A 24,088-nucleotide genomic window follows, 5' to 3' on the forward strand; every position below is an offset into this window, starting at 1 on the left:
TGACATCAAAAGGAATGGAGGCACTCTCGGGAGGAAAAGAAGTGTGCTGCCTTTGGGGACAGCCCTGAGCAAAATGATGGTCTTCATGAACCCAGTGCATTTTGTGGATATGGTGGCTACTGGCTAGTGAGATAGTAAAAACTTTAAGGTCGGCCTGAAACTATTCTTGCCACCCCAAAGCTTATGATTTTGTATCTTGTTAAAATAGAATTGGGGACAGGGTGCCTGGGTGGCTCAGCCAGTTAAGTGTCTGACTCTTGATTTTTGCTCAGGTCATTATCTCACATTCATGAGATCAAGCACCATCTTATGGTTCTCTCTCTTCCTCTCTCTCTCTCTCTCTCTCTCTCTCTCTCTCTCTCTCTTTCTCTGTGTCCCTCCCACTCATGCTCTCTCTTAAAATAAATAAATAAACTTTAAAAAATAGCATTGAGGAAAACTGTCAGGACTTTGAGAGTGAATAGGATATAGCAGGGGTGGTCTAGTAAATGTTAACAGCTGGACGTCTGGACAAACACCCCCGTTTTGTAGCATGGGTGGGTTTACATAAATACTCCCAACATGGCTGGTTTCAAGCTACCAATGTGATGTCATTTAGTGTGAGGCTGGCAACTGCACGCAGCACACAATTAGCTCCTACGACCTGGTGGGAGCTGGCTTCAACACCTATTAGGAGCTCAGGTCTCTGGGAGCCAGTAGGGATAAGGAAGAGTCACCCCTTATGGAAAGAAGGCAGAATGCCGAAAAAACCAGATTCATACTAAAGTGCAGGCCTAGTAGAAAGCACACTGCTTCTCATTTTCTGCATATACTCTCCTTATAGGCTTTTCTGGTGATCAGTGAGAACCAGTTCTAGCCCGTAAGCATTATTTTTGCCATTGTTAGTTGACGGAAGCAAATGATTATAGAAACAAAGATACAGATAGTAATGTAACCAAGGAATCTGGTGACTTATATTTAAAATAACCTCTTTGAAATAAATTTTGTAAAAGAAAAAAAGGACATGGCAATTTACAAAAATATCTGTTTATCTCTCTGCATGAACTTTTACATTACCTCGATAGTCACAAGCACATTCAAAGGTTCTGAATGAGGAAGCTGACAATGAGAGTTTTATGTCCCTTTTAATTGGAATTCGGATTTGTGATAAAGGAGAGTTACAGATATTTTGCTTACCAGTTCTGGATGAAAGACTGATGTTGACTTATGCAGCCATTTTAGCCCTTTGTTTCTGTTATCACAAGGGTGCAGCCTCAGGGCCCCGGTATCAGGGACGGGAGCTAAGCACCACTCTCCATGTTTAATAAGTCTTAGCCAGGTATAATTAAATTGTTGAAGCTGTTGGGAAATGAATAAAGAAAAGATCCTATAAGCAGGAAACACAGGTAGGGTCTTTGCTAAACAGTTTTGTTAGCAATGGTTAAGGAGATAGGCACTTTAATCAAATGTTTTGTACCCAAATTCTGGTATTGCCACTTTCAGTTCTGATAGTATAGGCCCATTATTACCATATCTCATTTCATTTTTGTCATTTTTAAGTTGTATAGCAAGAATGTGTATCTCAGAGAGTTGAGGTAATGACTGTTAAGTGTTTATTTAGCACGCAGTAAGCCCTCAATAAATGTGAGTTGCAATAATAAAAATTATTTAGTACAGTTAGTACATATGTGCAAATGGAGGTCGTTTCAGGTAACTCTGAATCCCAGATAACCTTGGTGCTTGAGCAGGTGGAACATTCAAACCACCTGTTGCCATTAGGGCTTCAAGGAGGTCGAAGTCACAGTCCGAAATTACTTTGGTGGAAATAATTATGCTTCTTTAAGAGTATCTAGGTTACTGGACTTCTAGAGGCTTTGGAGGAAAGGTTCAACATCTTAAGGGTGAAAACAGTTTCTATTGTAGGAGACATTAAAAATCTTTCTTTGCTGATAGCAGAAAAACTTATCAGTCTCTGCTCTGTTAACATCCCTGTTAATATGTTAACATTCATAAGAACTACTCTTGGAGAAGGCCAGTTTTGGTGACTTGCTGATGTCTAAAATAAATACTGATTCAGGTAATGAAACCATGTTTTTGACTTTTATGAGTATTTTCTCCAGTTATTTACAACCTAGTACTATCTGCCTGGTCAATTTACTCTATGGCTCTGGGTCTGTGAGACATTTGTTGTTTTACAGCGATATAAACATAAAAGATAGACTTCTGGTAAAATCTATCTAAATGTTTTTATCTAGTGAATCATTTGTAATGTAATTGAAGTTTAAGTTAGAGTATCACGTTTGTCATTGGGTTAGATCTCATCACTCAAAGGGTACTCTCTGGACCAACATCTGGATCACCTGGGAGCTAGTTGGAACTGCTGAATCTCAGTCCCACCATGAGCTTATTGAATCAGAACCTGTATTGTAAAAAATGTTTCAGGTGATTTGTGTGCACATTAAAATTTGAGATGCTTGGTCTCATGTCACAGTACAAGGAAGTTATGTGGCTACAAATAGAAGCTAGATATTACCTTTAAAGGGACATCTCAATTGGTAGAAAAGTTAATAGGGGACTTTTTAGGTAAGGTAAAGGATAGAGCTGGGTGGTTCAGTCCTAGAAATTTATGTTTTTTTGAGGTTTTTTTTGGATGAATGTTATTAATTGGCTTGGTATAAAGTTTAGCTAATTCTGCCCAAGATAAATTCACTTCCTCCAAAATTCCTTTTCTTGTTATTATTCAAACAAACTATAAGAAATAGAAGCTAAAAATGAGTAACAAGACAAAAAGGGAGATGGGTGTTTTTGGAAAGCAGGAGGCTGCATATTCATATTTTCAACTCCTAGTAAACCCTTGAGAGACTCAGTGGTTTTCCAGACTACAATTTGGGTTTCAGATAAAATACTGGTTTATTGGGCATGGAAAATCACGAAAATGATGAATCTTGAAGGATTGAGCTAAATAATATTTTGTTTTCATACAATTTGGACTACTTATGGTTTTATAATTTATGACTTTATTTCTTCTTTGAATGGTTAATATGCACGTTGTATATTTCAAATGATTTGTGACACATTTCTCTTCCCTCTCCCTCCCTTCTTTCATAATTAAAAGAGAGTTCCCTTAGCTTCAAGTTGATAATCCTTAGCTTAGTTATAGCAACACAGATGACAAAAATGCCTTTCTTCTAGCAGCAGCTTTAAATTAAGGGGAAAAAGGAAATGTGCTAAAAAAAACATAAGCAATATCTCTAAGTCAAAGCAAACGACTAAGACTAGTGAAGCCTAGATTGTCATCACAAAATAATTTCTCTACCAAAGAGTGATCTAGAAGTTTGGGAAGCTGAGTTGTACTCATGCGTTGATGTTTCTATGAGTTTTATTTGGCAAATATCCCAAACCAATAATATCCCCACAGAATGAGAATGGGTAGGGAACACACGTTGAAGAGAAAATCCCATCACTTAGAGCTCACCTCCAGCACTGAAGAGTCCTTGCCTTATTTTCCTGGGCCCTCCTTCCTCCCCTAACTGTTGTGTTCTGAGTTTATCAGAGATTTGTTGAAGGGTTTTCCATTATGGATTATGGACTATGTAATTCACATTACTCTCTTGTATGTATGAGAATGGGGAGGAGGAGACTGAATAAAAATAAAATTTCTCTCTTAGATTATTTAAAAATATGTTTTCTTTTTTATTATTTTATTATTATATGTAACTTTTTTTTTTCACATTTTGTGTCTTCATTATTATAACGTAAACATTTGTGGAGCACTAAATGTTAAATATTGTTTTACATGCTTCATCTGTATCACATAATTTGATCCTCAAACCTGCTTTAGGGCTAGGCACTGCTATCACTACCATTTACCTAAAGGTTAAAGGATTTGCAAAGTTAACACACTTTTGAAAGCAACGGAGCCAGCATTGGGTCCTTGGTGGGTGGACTTCAGGACTCACGCTTTTACTCCCTTGCTCACTATCTGTATGTTCAGTTGCGGGCCCTCTTATCACCAACCTTATGATTATGTAGACATTTATAAATTAATTATTGTCTGTATAGGCAAGAAAAAATTTCTCGAGTGGTAAATGTGCCATACCCTGCACTTACCAACTACACCTGGGCCATCTATCAGTTGCACCTGTGATGAGAGAGAACCCTGCCCCCCCCCCCCCCCCCCAGGTACCTTGCTGCTTCCATCACAGTCTTCCAAAGTGGCTGTGGTGTTTTCAATGGAAATGCATTTGCCCAAGGCCACATTAATAAGCTAGGAAGCAAAATATAAAATAAGCATTAAGGAAAAAAAAAACTATTTTAAAGTAGGACAAGACATTCAGAAAACACAGACTATAAAAGTATAATAAGGTTAAAAGATAGTTAAGTTGATAGCTTAGCATTACTTAGCACTATACCATTTTATTGGTTGCTATCTCTAACACAGACATAATGTAATCTTGCTAAAGTACAGCTTCAATCTGTCAATTTAGGCCTATGATTCAGCCACAGAGCCAACAAACAGCTTTTAATTAACCCTTGCCTGGAATGCTGAATAGGGAATGAGAAAAAGGTAGCATGAGAAGTAGTTATTTTCTTGTCTCAAGTTTTTCTGATGCATACATTAAAAGTCAACACACATACTTGCAATTTAATCAAACCAACAGTTATGGGCTCTGTTCCCTGGCTGACCCCTCCAAGCTATTTCACTGCTTATGCACTGAATCATAGATAAATTGAGTCCTTCAATGAAGAGCAGATTCCTGCTGATTTCCTGTCAGAATCTTCCTAATGACCCAGGCAAGCTACAATTCATTACAGGGAAGTCATGAAAGCTAGTACAGAGCCAAGCTTAAAGGCACTCTCTGGCAGGCCCCCCAGATTTTTAATGGATTTACAGGGTCAAATATGGAGGCAGCTTTCTATAAGTCACCATTTAATGCAGAAGAATGTTGATTCCCTTGCCCTCTTTGACATCTTGGGCAAGGCTAATGAGATGGTGAGTTAATAGTGCAATTTAGACTTCTTAGACTTCCAGAAGAGTTGTGTAGAGTCAAATCTACACTCAGGAAAGCCTTCTGAGCTGGAAGGGGGGAAAGTTTGTGGGCAGGGACACTATTTGTGCCCCTTTTTATTCCGTTGTGCCTAACACAGAGCTCTAACTCTGGGGTGCTTTATGATGGAACTGTCTAGCTCACAGAGTTGCAAGCCTTCCTAACAGCACACTCAGTAGTCGGTCCTCACTTTTACAAGCAAAGTTTGGGTTGCAAGAAAGTAAAGCAAAATCCAGGGAACACAAAATGCAGAAAACAAAACAAAACCTTTTAGCAAGTGGGAAAATTGGTAATTCTGGTAAGCAAGGGATCAGTAATGTAAAGACCAGGAGAAAAAACTTGTTTATGGATAAGCCAGAGATTTGGAACTGCAGTCTTTCACAAAAAGATGGACAACTCTAGATCCTCAGTAGCATGGTGTCCTGGAGAAAACAATTTACCCAGTGGCACAGGGAGACAACAGGAAAGCTAGATTATCCCTTGGAAATCTGAACCTTACATTGACCTTCATTTGGGTTTGAGATGCAAGTTCAACTACTTACATTGGATAGGAACTTTGACAGACATAAAAATAGTGCCAGGTTGGTTACTTCTAAGGTGGCTGGCATGGAAAACAACTCCAGAAGGAAAGAATGTCCATCAGAAACCTTTAAAGAAAGCTCTATTCATAATTTAAAGTGACAAGTATGGGAAGAGACCATCCACTGCTAGCCAATGGAGCAGTCAGGACACACAGAAGGAATCAACTTTAATTTAATAGAAATGCATTGAAGTAGGATAATCCTGGAGATTAAAGAAGGGAAATGCATTCCAGTTGTTCTCTGGATTTTAACTGAGATAAATATAAACTTCCGTATTTGTGGGTTACTCAGAAAATATCTTCCCACGTGTTTGGAAAACTCTGGCTTCCCTACTGCTGAGCAGGTTGCACTTTTCCAGAAACTTGCAGAACCTCCAGTACATTAATGTTTAGTTGTCTGCTGTAAGAGGGAATGCAGTGTGTTTTCCAAATATATTTGGCCCTGGGATCTTATTTCTGGCAGCACAGCTAACATTGCCCAGAGCAGTGTATGGGAACTCCTGGTTTAACTGATTACTTTGTATTTATTTTGTACACTCCCTTCTGCCAAGCATGGAAAAAGCACTGAAGGGGAGGAGAAAATTTTTCTTTCTCTTACACTCCCCCGGGTTCTCTGAAGATTTGTTTCCCTTCCTTCTTAGCAGAGATTTCTGGAGAAACTGCTTTTCTTCACATAGTAATGATTTACGAAGTGCTAACGAGTTGTTATTCTTTATTGACTTATGAAGGATTTAAAAAATTAACTTGTATTCAGGGACACCCGGGTGGCTCCATAGGTTGAGCGTCTGACTTGATTTTGGCTCCGGTCATGATCCCAGGGTCATGGGATCGAGTCCCACCTTAGCCTGAAGCCTACTTGAAATTCTTTCTCTCACACCCTCTGCCTCTCTCCTGCTCGTGCTCTCTGTCTCTCTCAAAATAAATAAACGTAAACAATTATACTTGTGTTTTTATTGTAAACCATCTCAATCTTTTTTTTTTTTTAACCAGGCAGTTTATCAACTATTCATTTTTTGCAAAATTTATCCATTTTGAATTATTTTGTTTCCAATTTAGGAGGTGGAGTTCCCCATTGTTTATCACAGAATTTGCCAAACATTAGGCTATAGGCTTTTTACTAAGTGTTTAATCCAATATGAATACACATCATTAGTGCGGTTCTTTTATTCATTAAATATTTTTGGTTCAATAAGATATGTTAGGTTCTTATAAAAAAGAAAAGAAAACAAACAAACAAAAAACCTTTCACTGAATTTAAATTTCTAAGTGTAAACATTGAAGGAAGGGAAAAGGGAGGAGCAGATAACAAAGGTTGTAAAGTATCTTCTTGGGACTTTCCAAGACCATCCATCTAAAATAATGGTTGAGTTAATCTTAGTCTAAAATGCCTAGTGAAAGATCTTTTTATTTTTATTTATTTACTTATTTTAATGGTAATAATGCTCCCTACTGGTTGCTTCAGAAAGGAGCAAATGACATCTTGATTATAATTTGTCTAAGGAAGGCAACAAACAGAATTCAAAAATACAACTTAAAAATATTTTGTACATTTTAATCTATTATAGCTCAGGGATCAGCAGGCTATTTTAAAAGAGCCCTTCAAAAATTTCATGGGAACTCTTATTAAACACATCAGCCTCACAGAGGAGGCAAATCGTAGTTTTTTAGTTCCCTCTGGTGGTTAAAGTTCAGTAATGCTCTTGCTGAAATTCTGTGTTAGCACAGAATATGGTGAGAATTTTTTTTCTTTACTCAGGAGTTGAAATTAAAAAAAAAAGTAAGTTTATTTTACAGACACATTATCTGAACCGTGTATAAATCCATGGTGATCTTTCTAATAGGTTACCTAGAAAAATGTATCTGGTTGAACCACCTGAAATAGCTGCTATTCTATCTTGACCTATAAAAATGATAATTTTATACTAGACTATGTTATAAACAGGTCACGTATACTAATTTGTCAATTGAATTTTCAAGTTTCTTTTATTTTATACTCTCCCAGAATCTCCCCTAATTGTCAGGGAGAATGGCTCTACTATCCCTTGCCATCGGGAAATTTCCTAAGCAGAGAGTGATTGGTCAGTGTAATTCCTTTTCTAGGGAGAATTGAAAAAACCATGGCCTAAAACAGCAGGCTTACTGATGGTCAAGTCTGAGAATCTCTTGCATGACTTAAAAAAAACTCTGAAAAAAAATTAAACAATGCTAGGAATATTTGGAAATAAAAATTAAATGAGAAAGCAGTAACGCAGATTAAAAATATGCATGACTGGGAAAGAGCTCTAGGTCAAGTCTTGACTAATCACCTCTAAACCCATTTTATGATAAACATCTTCACGTCTTGTCATCTCTTCAAATTAAGCCCCGCTCCTAGGATGGGTTTGAAATAGCTTTTGTCCAGTTTCTCTACTTTCTTGTTTTAGTTCTTAGGCTTTGTACTCTGTCTAACCTGTCTAGCTCAGTTTCTTCCCTTTTGGTACATTACATTATGCCCTGGAATTTTCTGTGTCATTGTCTGACAGAGACAATTCCTGAAATCTGTGAAAACATAATTAAATCATGCCATCCCATTGCTTATCCCTACTCAATAAGTTCCTATTACATTCAGGGGAGAGAAAATAGAAAGAGAGAGAGAGAGAAAGAAGGAAAGGAAGGAAGGAAAGAGGAAGGAAGGAGGGAAGAAAGAGAAGGAAGAGGAAGAAAGAGAAGGGGGGAAAGAGAGAGAGAAAGAGGAAAAAGAGAGGGAAAGAGAAAGGAGAATCTTTAGTCTCTCAACATTCATCTTCTCACAACATTCATCTTCTTTCTGGTTCTTTAGTTCCACCGTCATCTCTCCTCTAGTTTTTGCACAAGGGGCATCTTCTGCCTACAGCTCCCTTCTGTGGAGCTTGGCGGACACATGTCTTTGAAGCTTAGCCTTCAATATTTCCTCAGAGTTGAACACTCTAGCTTAGAAGGATTGATTCATCACTAGGGATCAGTTCCCTAAATTAGAGCCATCCTATTTTTTATTTAAGCATTCCATATTTGTACATGGTTTCCCCTACTCGATATTAAGCTCCCCAAATAGGGACCAAATTTACTTTATACCTATTTACCCTATAATCCAGTTCTGAAATACTGTGTGGTTTATTGATATCCAGTAGGTATTTGCTGAATTAATCAATGAATGTGGTTGCCTAAAAGCCTCCCTTAAGTTGACCTATATTTAATCCTTAACCATGCTCTGCCTCATCTGCACTCATACTAGATATTTATCTGTAGTGTAATCCTTCATTCTTTTCCACACGTTTTCACAAGTTTTTAAATTTAATATTTATGAAGTCAGAATTTAACTTGCTGCTTGAACTTACCACACCATTAGCCCTTACAATGGGAGCCTTCAAATCAGGAAAAACATTCTCCAAATACCATTTGAAACTTTTGCATTTTAGTTTCTTTCGAAGTTCCCGTTGTTCGGTGAGGTTTCCAACATCTAATCCTTGGTCGATGAGGTGGTCTCCGTGGCCATAAAATAGCTCCTTGTACTCATCAAGCCAGACCTCAGCAACCCGCACCAAGTTTCTCTCTACTGTCTTCATCCGGTCCTTGGGGAAGGAGTACGGATTGTCATTTCTGAATATGTGGCCCACTCGGGAACAGGGAATGATCTCAATTTCACCACCACACATCCATACCTGTAACAGTTTGATAGGAAGCATCAATTATCACATGATTCCCCACAAGACATGGGCAATTAACAATGACAAGGAACCACTTGGTGACCAACTCTATCCCCCCCAGTTTGAAGTAGTACTGTCAACTTCTAAAATCTTTTTCAGTAGTTTCAAAGAAGCTCAACAGGTTAATTTAGCTCTGTACATTGCTGTGGAGCATTTTAGGATTAGTAAAATATATATTGTTTTCTTCCCTACCCTGTAGTATACACCTTTTTTTAATAAAGATATTCTCACAGAATCCCAACTGTATAAAATGTATAATATAAATTCCTGCTTTGGTTGGGTTGGGGTAAGGAGTATATATTTCCATTTTTTTTTTCAATTGTTTCTTCTCACGTCTTGGGATAATCCATATAACTTAATGGAACACAACTTGAAAATGAGCTCAAAGTAATACCCCTTTTACTATATACCACCCCACTGCCTAAGAAAGTAGTTGCCTTTTGGATTCTCCTTACCCAGACCTGTCTGAGATGTCCAAGTTTGCTGCAACATTGCCTATTGCTCTAAAGGCACTTTTAGCACTTCTGTCACTTGCACTTAGATGACCCATTACTGAATGCTTTCATTACTTCTGATATACTAGAAAAATGTTCCTGGAGATATTTTGTATGAAATATGAACCCCACAGCATTTACATGGAATGGTAGACAACTATTTCCTCTATGTTCAGATGTAGAAACAAGTGTTATAAAATATTAGGGAGCTCTAATAAATTTCATGGGAGCTATTGATTCTTCCAAATTCATTCTGGGATATAAAAACATGAATCTAAAGGCCCCAGAATTTCTGTGAAATTTCTCCCCAGAGGCAGTCACCATAGCTGATTATATTAGTAAAATGGAACCAAATGATAAACTCTTAATTGTAGAAAGAATTTGAGGACCAGTTGGTAATACCTTGAACGAGAGCTCCATATTTTCTCCGCCCCAGACATCAAGCCCAGGGTCGTATGTTCCAAGTTCGAAAAAGTAATTTTTATCAATAGAAAATAGTCCACCTGCCATGACGGGACACCTACAAAAAGAAATGTTTGGTTTTTTTTAAAAACTTGCATGTCAAGGGAATTCAACTCTTAGAGAGGTTCCCGTCTGAAGTTGTGATGGAGTTAAGAGACACTTCAAAATAGCCATCAAGGGTGGGGAGGTCTAAGGAGTCACAAATAGCATTGAAGTAATCAGTTCCATGGTTCATGGTGGCAGAACTTGATTTGGGTCAGAGCAAAGATGGGGCATGGAAGTACGATTTTTATTGTCTTTACTCTCTGACACAAACTCTCCAGATATTTATATTTAACAATGCTTATTTAGGGCATATATACATATATATATAGCATATATTGATATGTATGTATATATGTCACTATAAACATATATAACCTCAGACTTTACAAAAATTCTGCAACTATGCACCATTAGGAAACTACAACACAGAAAAAGTTAGAAACGTTCCCAAGGTCACAGATTAGTATGATAGACATCTGGGGTTCAATTTAGGTGGTCTGGTTTGACGCTATGATCTCTCACTTGACCACAGTGTCTCAACTATGGACAGACTTTACTGACAGCTTGTTACATGGCAAATGCTTTTTAAGGCATGTTATATAATCAGATTTAATACTCAGATGATGGAGGTAGCTACTTCTATTAGCCTTAATGCAGAACTGAGGAAACAGAGATTCAAAAAGGTTAAGTAACTTTTTAAAGCTCATACCATCTGTCAATAATACAGTTGTGATTTGAGTCCAGAGTCTGACTCCAGAGCCATCACTACTGTTATAGATCATGGGGGATAGAAACTACACTTGAATCAGCAGTAATCATTTCCCAAGTTGGTTACACTGAGTCAGCAGAAAGGTTGGTGTGGAGAGCTTGTCTTGTGCTCAAGGTATATAGCAATCTCAAGGGTAATATAATTTCTACCCCACACCTTCTTCCCTTCCCCTTAGGCACATACTCTGTCTGAATGACAAATGTCCTTTCCAGTCTATCGAGAATGCATTCTCTTCCTGACGTTATGTTGGATATAATCTGAGCTCAATCACTACTCTGACTCTCAAAATGGGAATCTGAAAAACACAAAGAGGTTCTTTAGGTGTGGGATCAGAGCGAGAGTGTTACATTCAGGCAGATATAGAGTTGAAACCCAATTTGTTCTTTCACAAACTTTATATCCCTGGGATAATTAAGTATTAAGGCTCAGTGTCCTCATCTCTATAATGGCAATCCTACCACCTTCCCTAGGGTTATAGAGAGGGCTAAATGCAGAGTGCTTGAGAAATGATAGTACATCTACTTGACTTGCCAGGAATGTCAATTCTGAAAGCATGGCACCTAGCAAAGGATAAGGGGTAAATTCTGAGGAATAATGCTGCAATGCATGGTGTGGGCTGGGCTTTCTCTTTGTACTTGTTCTCTCTCCAACTGGGAAGCCTTTGGGACTCCTGCCGCTCTGCCTGTCGCTGGCTGCGTGCGCGCCTAGATTCCTGGGGAAGTGTTCAAAAGTCTTCACTTTGGCTTCAGGTCTAAGCTGTGTAATTCAATCCAGCTTCTCTAGCAATAAAGCCCCGCTTTTAATTTATTTGCCTTCTGTGCTTGTTTCTCAATTCTTTTACAGAATATGGCCCATGGAAGGGGTAGGGTTAGACTCCAAAAGAAAATCCTAATAGTAGTTATTATTATAATAATATTTTATTAGTATTATTTACTCTTCTAATTTTTATTCATGTTGGCTTTAATATTATGTGTGTTTGTATAGCATTTATGCAGCATATTCAACTAGTTTATATTTCTTAGATTATAAATCCCAGGGAACGGGAATAGTGTTAGTGAATTTCACTGGATTCAGAGATTAATAGGGTGTAATTGCCCATTTAGAAAACGTTTGGTAGTGGGGAACTAATTTCTTAGGAAAACTTTGCTTTTGATCATCTATTGGCTAAAACCATAAGTCTTGATGGTCTATAGAATGACAGGAAATACTTGTTTTGTGAAATTGCTTCCTATACCTTTATAAGAAGATACATGAGTGCTTCCTAATCTTAAACCACACACACTTACCGTATTATATCAGTTTCTTTAATTCTGTTTTTTGCAACAACATCTGGAGGAATTGTTCTCCAACCAAAGTTCATGGGCCACACAAAGATGCCTCTTTGAAAGTTGTCCACGGTCATGTAACTAATCCAGGAAAAAATAAAAGTGCTGCCTGAGATCATACACATATACTTAATCACATCTTGTCCAAATGAATGAAGCAAGTGCTTACACAAATGATTTGAGATTATCACAAACTTTTTATAACATTTCAAGAAAATTTATGAGTACAACTTGCATTTGTGGCTAATTGGCTGGATTGCCTGTTTTTAACTTACACTTTTAATAATGTACTGGATATTTTTGAGGGAAGAAAACAATCTAGGAGCATATGTATATTTCCCACAAAAAGATGAATGAATCTTAAGGAAGGTAAATGTTTTTGGGCACAGCTGAATAGAAAGAGGTAAGGAATTATTGGTATTGAGAGTTAAGCATTTTGATGATCAACCATTGGATTGACCTTCTCTGATTCCAAGATACTTATTATGTGTTTCCATTTATTTAAATGGATGAACTGTGGATTTCTTAGATTTTTAAAAGTGTGCAGCTTAGGAATAGGACCAGTATTTTCTGTGGCTGCTAGTTAAAGAGTCACTTAGAAGTATCTTGTGGAATATGACAATATTACCTCATATCTTTATCATTGATGACTTCAATTACTGGACAGGCTACTTTTTTTCTACTTAAATAAACTCTTTCCAGAAGAGGTTCCAACCAACCAACGTTACACTCCACGTGAGAATCTAAGAATGTCAACACATCACCTAGAGGGCCAGAAAAAAAAATCATTTGAAAATGCTATATATTGAGTGTGTGTGTTTGTCATGTTCAAAGGTCTTGGGGATTGCTCCAGAAAAGTGACTATAAAGGCAACACATTGGAAAGGCAGGAATTTTCACTGTTTGTAGTCCCTATATTTTCATTCTATAATGAAATAAAAGAAATTTTGTTTCTGGAAATTTTATGGGGAAAGCATCATTTTTGTTTGCAAAAAATTGATAAGCCACTTGGAATGGGTAGCCAAGACTCTGGAGGGAATCCTTAGTATTAAAAAGGTGGCCACTCCCTGTGACCCAGCAATAGCCTTGCTAGGGATTTACCCAAGGGATACAGAAGTGCTGATGCATAGGAGCACATGAACCCCAATGTTCATAGCAGCACTTTCAACAATAGTCAAAACATGGAAAGAGCCTACATGTCCATCAACTGATGAATGGATCAAGAAGATGTAGTTTATATATACAATGGAATACTGCATGCCAATGAGAAAGAATGAAATCTGGTCATTTGTAGCAAAATGGATGGACCTGGAGGGAGTCATGCTAAGTGTAACAGGAGAAACTTAGCAGAGCATCATGGGGGAGGAGAAGGGGGAAAAATAGTTGGAAAGAGGGAGGGAGGTAAACTATGAGAGACCCTTGAATACTGAGAACAAACTGAGGGCTGATGGGGGAGGGGAAGAGGAGAAGGGGGGTGATGGGCATGGAGGAGGGCACTTATCAGGATGAGCACTGGGTGTTATATGGAAACCAACTTGATAATAAACTATAAAAGAAAAAAACTTAAAAAAATAAAGAAATAAAAATGTGGTCACTTTGTCTCTTCTAAGGAGGGCAGGTCCCATTTCCCTGGGGTGAGGGTGTGTGAAAAATGGAGCTCTGTTTTTCAGAAGACCAGGCAGAGTTTGATATTCCAAGGTTGGCCTTAGGAATGATGAAGAGGAAAAATCATTTTGCATAATGGGGGTGCAAACAAATAAAAGGGGAGGACTCAGCAAGGCTAAAAGGTAGTGTGAAAAGGTTACAAGGGTGGGGAGGAAGAATAGGGAATAGTTTAGTGGGTATAGGTTCCAGTGCACTGGACTGTGCACTGAAGAAATAACACAATTAAGATGGTAAATTTTATGTTACCTATATTTTACCACAATAAAAGTAAAAGAGTTGCAAGAGGAAAAAGAAAAAGAAAATCAGAGGCTAAAAAATACTTATTAAAAAAATTTTTTTTCTATTAATTGTGTGAAGTAGCGTTTTTTTCTCAGTAAAATTCTAAGTAGCATCTACACTGTTCCAAATGATTAGTACAAATGGATTGTGTGTGTGTGTGTGTGTGTGTGTGTGTGTGTGTGTGTGTGTCTAAGATTAATAATAACCTGGGGAATCTGAAATATGACCAAAATCCTCTGTGTCCCTTCAGGCCGGACCGTAGACAATTACAGAGGTTCCCCTCCCCGGCCTCATGGTGGAAGGCCACCCTCTCACACCAGACACAGTCTGCATAGTGCACCCCAGCCTCTGAGGGGAGTTGCAGTCAAGAGCTCAGGTCTTTTTACCACTCCGTGGACATGCTCTTAGCAAAGCTGTGTTACCAGCCCACATTCTTCCATTTTCCTCCATTCTGAGGACTCCTTCAGGTCAGGAGGAACTCGGTCTCACTATGTGGAAGGTAGATCTCCAGCACATTTTCTTCCACTTAGCAGTCACTGCTTTTCCACCCTTAGCCCTCTCTTTTCTCTCACCCTAGCCCCCAGGGGCCATAAAACAGGAGGAGTCTTTTGTTCGGGGCTCCCCTAGACACTGAGATGATCCTCACATTTGCTGAATCCACTAGTCCATCTCTCTACAAGGAAAAATGGAACATTGAGGGGGTCAGCATATTTCTTCTGTTTCAATTTTTACTTATACTTCTTACTTATGTTATTGGAGGACATGATTAAAGACTTGAGTTTTACTTTCATTTTGGTTTATTTGAACTGACACCTGGGTGCTCCCCCTTAGCTCTTGACTGACCAGTAATAACATCAGTCATTTTCAACTAAGTGTTTTTTCTATGTCAGACATGGCTCTAAGTGTTCTAGATGGTTGTCTTGCTTAATCCATCCAATAACCTTGAAGTATAAGTCTAATTTTTATTCCCATTTAAGAAATGAGATGTAGGTCTTAGTTTTATTCCCTTTGAAGAGAAACAAATAACTGAGACTTTTTCAAGTTTGCACAGCTAAGTGGCAGCCTGATATTAAAAAATAGTTTATTCCATTGCCTGTGTGCCTAAGAAAAGAAAGAAAAAATGGCCAGAAAGAGGAAAAGCTGTTAGAGCTTAAAGCAAATCAGAAGACGATAGCAGGCAAAGATCAAGGTGGATGATAGATCATTATCCACTAAAAACTGTAAGAAACCTCTTAATTAATGGTTCAATATCTTATTAATTAAGTGATCAACAATGGGATTTTTGAAAGAAGGTAAAGAAACTGACCTTAGTCAAAATCGTGGTGAGGAATGTTCTTGAGAAGTCTCTAGGCGGAACTGGGCTGTGCTAGATCAAAGTCCCCGCCCCCACTCATCTTCAACTGTTGGGAGACTGTGGTTTCAACTCCTGATCATGCTGAGGGCATCCTATTTTCAGAGATTATGGCTCTTTTAATAATGAGAGGTCATTATCTCCTCAGGGTGCCCTCTTCCACAGCCTGCTCCCTGTGTGTGAAGGTTCACAGGGGCCATCTAGTGTGTAGGACATGTAAGCATGGCCTCCTAAGGTCCTACGTGGTTGATGTATATACCATGTGCAGAAGACAGCCCCTTTCTCTTACTACATTTTTTAAAAATTTTAAGTCTAGTTAGTTAACATACTGTGTGGTATTGGTTTCAGGAGTAGAACCCAGTATTTCATCACTTACATATAACACCACAGTGCTCATTCCCACAGGTGCCCTCCTTAATCCCCATCACCCACTTAGCCAATATCCTCACCCACCTCTCCTCCGGCAAACCCTCTGTTCTCTGTATTTAAGAATCTCTTATGGTTTGCCTCCATCTCTCTTTTTACCTCCTATCACTGCTACTGCTGGTTCATTCAAACCAAAGAGCAATTTCTACTAGACTGCCTGGTCCTTTCCTCAGAGTAAGTTTATAATGCCAAAAAGGTCTGGATTGACTTTCTCAGTCTTTGGAGGCAGCAGGATGGATCCCCAAACCAACATTCACTTCCCACCTGGCCCAGATCCTCATATAAACTTTCATTCACTTGTCGCCAGGACCCAAAAGAAGTATCCTCTGCCCCAAACATAGACTGGAATTTTATACGGTTTTATTTTGGACAAGAAGAGAATCCTCCTGTGCGTGAATGTCATTGCTCCACTTTCAAATACTTTAATTTAAAAAAGATCTCAGGAACTAGACCGGGGAACTGTCTATGTTGCTGACTCTGGCTATGATTTCTACTTGTGGTGGGTATGGTCTGGGGACATTTCACACACTGTTGCTATCCTAGAGAGTCATGGTGAAATGAACATAGGACTGAAGTCACACAGCTCTGCTTTCCTTAGCCACACTGGATAAGACACTTAACCTTTCTGAGCTTTACCTAATAGAGTTATTTCTAAGATATACTTAATACTTAAATTCCTTATAAATGGCTAGTATTGTCACTGTTTGTCAATGAGTATTTAAGATACAGCTCAAAATAATCTTATCTTGATGGTCAACTGGCAGGTTTTGTTTCCTATAAGTAGGTCCCAGCAATGCTGGATTGTTTGCAGATGGATTGGATTGTAACTTATTTATTTATTTACTTTTTGACAAGCCCAGAGATGCTCCACGTGCCAAAAAGCTTTGGCTCCTTGTTGAGTAGGAACTCTCATTTATATAGCTAACCAGCTTGGGATATTGTCGCCAGCACCAATTAGTATTGGTTTGTTGTGTTTAGGGTTCCTTGAGGAATGTAGATCTGGCTGGCCATTTAAATTTACATAATAATTTATAAATGATGCTAAGGATACCACCTGTTTTACTTGCAGCTGAAACAAGTTGTAGAAATTTACAGAAGAACTGTTGATTTTCAAGAGACCTCAGAGTTTTTCAAGAGTTAGAGGCCACTTTAGTCCACATACTTAAATTTAGCCAACTGACTCTTTGGAATGCTCACAGCAATGTCAAATATTTTTCTAAATGCCATTGTTATAAAGGAAATGAGAAGCTTATCTCTACCCTGACTCTCTGGAGTGTACTATTGAACCTGCCTGACTTCAGACTCTTCTCGGCTGGGCAGGAATTTGCTCTTTTGTTCACTACTAGTATAAGATCCTGGTGGTTGGCTTGTACACTTGCACCTCAATCACCGCGTCTCTTTTTACTTCTGTTAGCTTCATATAGGACACTTTCCCTAGAGATCCACTGACCATGGTATGCCCTCCAAAAATTTAAATCCTGTTTGGCCTCTCTAACTGCTCATTCTCAGGAAATAACTGATTGGACCTGATCTTTCTGTCTGAATCAGATCCAGATGAAGAATGTATCATGCCCTGGAAGCCAAATATGTAGTGAACATGGCCAGTGGTGAGAGAGAGTTATTGTTTTGCCCTTAATATTTTGCATTTTGTACTTTCAGAGAGTCTAATAATACTCTGGAACCAAAATGAGGCCTCTTGACTAGTTTCTTCAGGTCCTTGGATCTTTTATCTCATTCTTGCCTGTGGTTTCCTCTCCCTTTCCTCTAATTCCTAAAGGGTAAATCTGTAGGAAACACTAGCTGTCAAGGTCTGTCAGATTATGAATTCAGATTCTGGTCCCTCATCTCTTTGTTTGGTTGAGGCAGTCTAGAGAAATTTTCTGCCCTGATATCTTTGTTGATCTCTGATTACAGAGACTGTTCAGGCTGAGAGTATCTCCTACCTATGCTCTACTTGTGATGGCTGAGGAATGCCCAGAGAGGAGTCCACAAGAACTCACCAGAGTGACCAGCCCTCCTCAGTGCCAGACCCTGAATACCCCTTGAATTATTTCCTCAGCTAATGCTGGTACAGGATTCTGAATACCCTTGAATTTTTCACAGGACTCAGGTACACTTCAGGGCCCTTGGATATATCCTTGGACAAAGCTGTTACTAATCCCATTGAAACACACCTTTCTACTTCTTCTTCCAAGATAGTTTGAGAAGCAATTCTTCCTTAGATAGTGACAAGCAATTAAGATGCGCCTCGTGGGCTTTCCAAACTAAAATTGGGACCCCTTAGCAAGTTACTACAACAATATACTGGCATTGGGCAGAATCTTAAAAAAAAATAAAATGGAAAGAAAAGATACTAGAATCTGCTGCACAAGTTATTTCATGAAATGTCTACTATAGTTATATGTATAACATATATGTGTACTAGGTTGTGATGTAAAATTTATTTCTTAACATGGATTGTGGTCAAAATAGTTTAAGAGTTACCAGACTAAAACTGAGCTAATGTGCTCAAGGGTATTAAAGATTAAGAGCCAAATTTACATTATTACATTTGGATTTACTAAATTCAAAGAATTATCTTCTGGCTGTAACTATAAATACTTAGACAGGCCAATTAGACAACTGCTTTGATCAAGTTCATTGCACCCCATCTGAAGAGGCCTCCTGTGTTGTCTAGGCATATGGACGATTGCAGAGATCAGCTCCTGCATGCATTATGCTCCATTCAGGCAGAGAGAAGTTTTTAGAAGCATTACATTTCTGGTTCTGCACTTGTCAGCTTTCTTTATGTGGATGTCTCATTTCGATCTCAAATTTACATGAACAAAATCGGAACTCAACTGCAATCCCAAATCTGTTCCTCTGGTTATGGCCTCACCACCCAACTTGCTCTGATTCCAGTCCTAGAGGATTTTTTGTTTTTGTTTTGTTTTACTCCTTTCTTTATTACTCTCTTCATATCTTACCTGATGACAAGTCCTGTGGGTTCCATGTCCACAATATATTCTTACGCTGACCACTCCCATCTGCCCTACTACCTCCCTGGTGCCTGGACAACTGTAATAGCCTGCCAATTAGTCTCCCTACATCCTGTCTCATTTCCCTAATACCCATTCTCTACAACTTGGCCAAAGTGAGCTTTAAATCAAGTCAGACAATTTTATTCACCTCTTTAATGTACTTCATTGGCTTCATATTATACAAATAATAATGCCTACACTCCTCAGATGACTCATAAAACTTTGCAAAAGCCTGCCTTTGCCTTGCCCCCACCCCAATGAATCTCCTACCACTCTCTTTATGGTCAGCACCCATCAGCCATAATAAGCTTCTTTCTTTAGCTTGAATACACAGAACATATTTCTGTATCAGGACATTGTACTTTTTGTTCCACTTGCCTGGGGATGTTCTTTATCCAGATCTTAGCCCCAAACCTGCCTATTTGGACTATTTTCTCACTTCCTATTTTCATATCATTTGTGGGTAATTACTTCCCAAAAAAGGAGTAAAACATGGATTTTTGCTTAATTTTTCAAATGCAGTTTATCAGTAAGCATCTTATCTGTCACTGCAATGCCTATTTTGGTGTGATGTGTTGTTAGTTTGTTTAAACTTTCCATTAAAGGCCAAAGAAATTTATTAGCAAACTAGTGGGATAAGAAAAGTTCCAAATTTGTGGTCTAGTTACAAGGAGGTATAACTCAGGTGAGTAGATAACTTAGAACATGCTTAAATTCAAGCTGGTGGAAATCTGAAATGCTTTGAAATGCCATAGATTACAGAAAAGAGTGGTATCTAACTGTCTAGAGGCAGCAAAATGTAGTAGATAAGAGTGAGGATTTGGAGTTTACTAGGTTCCAATCCTGCTATGTCACTTACTAGCTGGGAGAACTTGGGCACTGTGTCTTCATATCTTCATCTGCAAAATGAGGAAAGTACTTGTACCTACCTCCTAGAGTAATTGTGAGGATTAAATTAGTTCATCTAGCACTTGAAGGGGCTCCAAGTGGTCACAGTTGAGACAATTTGAGTATCATAAATAAATAAAAGAAGGAATGAGGGAAGGGATGAAAGAAGTAAGAAAGCAAGCAAGCAAGCTAATAATATACACATTGAATTTTTGAAAGCATAAATTAAAAATAGTGGGGATTTCCCTAAAAGAAAGAGGAGGGAGGGAGAGAAGAGAAGGGGGGAAGAAAGAGAAGAGGAAGGGAAGGCAGAAGAGACGGACAGCCCTCAGTGCAATAAGTGATGTAAGCAATGATCATCAATGGGTAAAAAACCATAGGGTAAAATGTAAGGAAAACAGAGTATTCATGTGGATCAAAGTATTATCCCCCAAATTGCTTCTTACTCCCCAAAGAAAAATCTGGCTGTCAACATTTTAACTAAGTGTTCAAAATTATCATCACCAACAGTGGGACAACCTGACATCATAGTCCCTTGATTTGAAGCCATAAGTGGGACACAATTTCTACCACCAACGTAGTAGAATTCTATACAGTATGCACACCAGAAACATTTATCCTGAATGTAACAAGAGGAAGCAGTGAAGAAATTTCAAAATGTGGCCAAATGTTCAAAACAAATGGCCTGGACACTTAAAAAAACACAGTCAAGTCAGTGGTAAGTAGGGTGCTATCTACTCTAGATTAAGAAGCTAAGGAGAGTAAACAACCAAATGCAGTGCATGAAACTTAATTAAATCTCAAATTTCAAAAGAGAGAAGGAACTATTAAAAACATTTCAGGATCAATGATGAATCTGAAAAGACCATAAACCAGATGATATTTAGATATGAAAATGTGCTTACCTAATAGAATGTCTCTATTTTTCAGAGATGCCTACTAAGGTAGACAGCATTGTAGGGTCATATTATCTGTAAATTCAAAAGTTGAGAAAAAAGTGTGTATATATAAACGTGTTTGTGTGTGTGTGTGTGTGTGTGTGTGTGTGTGTGTGTGTGTAATAAAGCACACATTGCAAAAAGCTAAATTTGGGGGAATGAAGACGGCTATATGGATGTTTGCTGTGGTATTATTTCAAATTTGCTGTATATTTGAAAAAAATTAACTAAAACAAAAATATAGCCAAAATAAAAAAATGAATGGCTTCTTACCTGTTGCATTCCGTGCTCCTGCCAGCCTGGCTCTTATTAAGCCATGTCTCTCTTTGAGGCGAAGAATCCGAACTTTTGGAAATTGAGACATGTATTTATCCAGATTATCTTTTAGGTAGTCTATATCACAGCAAGAATAGACAAGGAAACACTTTGAGCAACTAGGTCTGGATAATACTAGCAGTGCCTTCTCAACATCAAATTCCAGAAACTATGATGTGTACTATCATCACTAAATTTCATTCATTGGGCCATTTTATTTTCTGATGTCATTTTCTTGGATGGTTGTTTGTATGTATTCAATACCCCAAGCTATCTGTTTCTTAAAGCTCAAATCCTTTTCAGTGTTACCAAGTTACAGAGAAGGGCTCACCTTTTCTGAGTATTTGTCAGGATGGGGCAACTCTGCCTTGAAATAAATGAGGCTCTGGCTTCCTGTACAAAGTTCCTACCTTACAAAGGCACCTTCCAACACCAGATAGAAGCTAAACATTGTATGCAAATTGAAAATATTTTTGAAATAAAGATATTGCAACTGCAACTGGTTAAGGCCATGGTCACTTCCCTACTATCACTCCTTCTCCATCATACCTCTTTTGTCTTGTTGAGTGGCCAAAGAGGAATTCATATAAAGGAATGTTGTTGAGGTTCTATGGGGTATATTTCTATGACTTGCAGTCACTTCTATGTGTAGTCAAGCTATTGACAGATATCCTAAGTAGGAATGGCTTCCAGATGTACTTCTGCTGCTCACTTTCCTACTAATTTTGTTGGATTTTTTCTTTCTTTCTTTCCTTAATGTTTATTTATTTTTGAGAGAGAGACAGAGACAGAGAGACAGAGACAGAATTCAAATCAGGCTCTAGGCTCTAAGCTGTCAGCACAGAGCATACACAGGGCTTAAACTCATAAACCATGAGATTATGACATGAGCCGAAGTCAGATGCTTAACTGACTGAGGCACCCAGGCACCCCTGTCACTTTTTTTCTTAAAGAGGACCCTGGAACCATATAAGATTTAGGTCCCTCCAAATCTGGATACCCCCTTCATGCAAAAGACTATTATTTGCTTGGTGACTAGATACTACTTCTGTGTATGTTTTCAAGACCCCTTCTCAAAGTTTTCAACCAGTTTTTTTCATGGATTTTCCCTGCTGCTAGACCTCAGTGTGATCCTGGTAGGCGCTCGGAGGCTGATGAAACTGGCCCATGTCATTATGGTCATGATCAAAGCTAAGTCGTCCTATTAAGGTCGTCCTCTCTTTGCTATTTTCTAAAAATTTCTGATGTGGATTGTATTTGGGGAATTTGTAATATGGTGGCAATGGGACCTCAGGTAGAAAAGGACTACTTGTATACACAAATTATGTAATAATTCCAAGAGAGAGATTCTTCACTTCTTCTGCACTGTGGTTGATTCTGCATTTGCACTCTGTTGAAGCTTCATCTCTCTGGTCCTATTGACAACTTACAACTTGTCTTCTCAACACTTAACATGTAATATGCTTTGCTCTTGAGGAAGAAACCACAGACTTTCCATATCTTTGTTTTTCACAGAATCTAACTCTGATGGGTTATATATATCAAAGTTTAATTTTTGGGAGTGGTTTTCTTACCTTTGGTGCTGAAGTCATCCACCAGCAGAATCTCCTTGATGAGGTGAGGAGGAGAGCGATTAAGCACACTATGAACAGACCTCAGCAGAGTGGACCACACTTCATCGACAAAGCACATGATGACACTGGTGGTCGGGAGGTTATTATGAACTAGCTGCTCTGTACACCTGGGCCAGGACACAAGCAGGGCACAATGATGTGTTAACAAGAGCCATGAGATGGTTTTAAAAGTCACAGAGTACAATTGTATGTATATACACATGTACTCACATGTTCTGTTTATCTGTAGGTATGTATATTTTTCTATATATCTGTTCATCCATCCATCCATCCATCCATCCATCCATTCATTCACCCATCCATCCATTATCTACTACATATAGCCAGTGGCAGTAGTTGCTATAAAAGCAATGCAAGACATGAGAAGTTCCTGCGGAGGCATTTCATTGTAGTGGACAGGACATAGGCTGTATTGGTTAGACACTCTTTGGAATCTCACCACTGATATTTCTCAGGTCTTTTATCCATTGATACCATACTTAATCTTTCTTTATCTCTATTCCATCATCTTTAAAATTAGGTAAATGTTTTTATTCAACAGAGTTTTACTGTCTAGAAAGAATGTACATAAATTGTCTAGCACAGTTCCTGGCACAGGAATTCACCAAATGGTAGGTACTCCTATTCTAATTAGATCATATACCACAAGGGAACACTCTGACTTAATTAATATTACCAAGTAGTTTATGATTGCCCTTCCAACTGGCCTTCTCCCAAGTGCTGAAGGAAATATTCTTTCTCTCACTCTGCATGTGAATGCATTTATGGAGATATATAATTAAACTATTCATCTTCCTTATCTATTTAAGAGTTACTTGCTGAGACTCTCTGTGCTACAGAGTAACCACTGTTGAAAGAATTTTGCTGGCATAGAGAGGAGGATAAGGCTCCAGTGGGAGTTGGTATTCAGGTAGGCTGTAATTGGTCCTGGTTTTTTACCATGCCCTGCACTGCAGTGTGTCTTGCCTCACTGCTGGTTTCTTGCAGCCCCTGCCTGTGCTCCCCTTCTCAGAGGAGATTCTGCCCAGCAGAATCTCACAAAGAATATTCACCATCCTTCTAACACAGCTACTGTTAGTAATGTCATCATTAAATTATGATGATCATAAATAAATATTATAGGCACTCTGTGTCATTTCAGTGTAAACC

The 24,088-nt window shown here is 38.4% G+C and overlaps 1 protein-coding gene across 2 annotated transcripts in view; it reads right to left on the reverse strand.

The window, feature by feature from the left end:
- The window catches only part of GALNT5 (polypeptide N-acetylgalactosaminyltransferase 5), a 52,320-nt gene that overhangs the window by 13,517 nt on the left and 14,715 nt on the right, over positions 1 to 24,088 (reverse strand). For both annotated transcript variants that reach the window (XM_029934549.1, XM_029934548.1), the window contains exons 2-9: positions 22,880 to 23,046; positions 21,264 to 21,383; positions 13,053 to 13,188; positions 12,386 to 12,505; positions 10,226 to 10,343; positions 8,961 to 9,284; positions 4,166 to 4,246; positions 1,177 to 1,338 (exon numbers count right to left, since the gene is read on the reverse strand). In XM_029934549.1, coding sequence (XP_029790409.1) covers positions 1,177 to 1,338; positions 4,166 to 4,246; positions 8,961 to 9,284; positions 10,226 to 10,343; positions 12,386 to 12,505; positions 13,053 to 13,188; positions 21,264 to 21,383; positions 22,880 to 23,046 — 1,228 coding nt within the window. The remainder of the gene's footprint in view (positions 1 to 1,176; positions 1,339 to 4,165; positions 4,247 to 8,960; positions 9,285 to 10,225; positions 10,344 to 12,385; positions 12,506 to 13,052; positions 13,189 to 21,263; positions 21,384 to 22,879; positions 23,047 to 24,088) is intronic.

The sequence above is a fragment of the Suricata suricatta genome, chromosome 3 (genome assembly GCF_006229205.1).
Source record: "Suricata suricatta isolate VVHF042 chromosome 3, meerkat_22Aug2017_6uvM2_HiC, whole genome shotgun sequence".
Lineage (NCBI taxonomy): Eukaryota > Metazoa > Chordata > Mammalia > Carnivora > Herpestidae > Suricata > Suricata suricatta.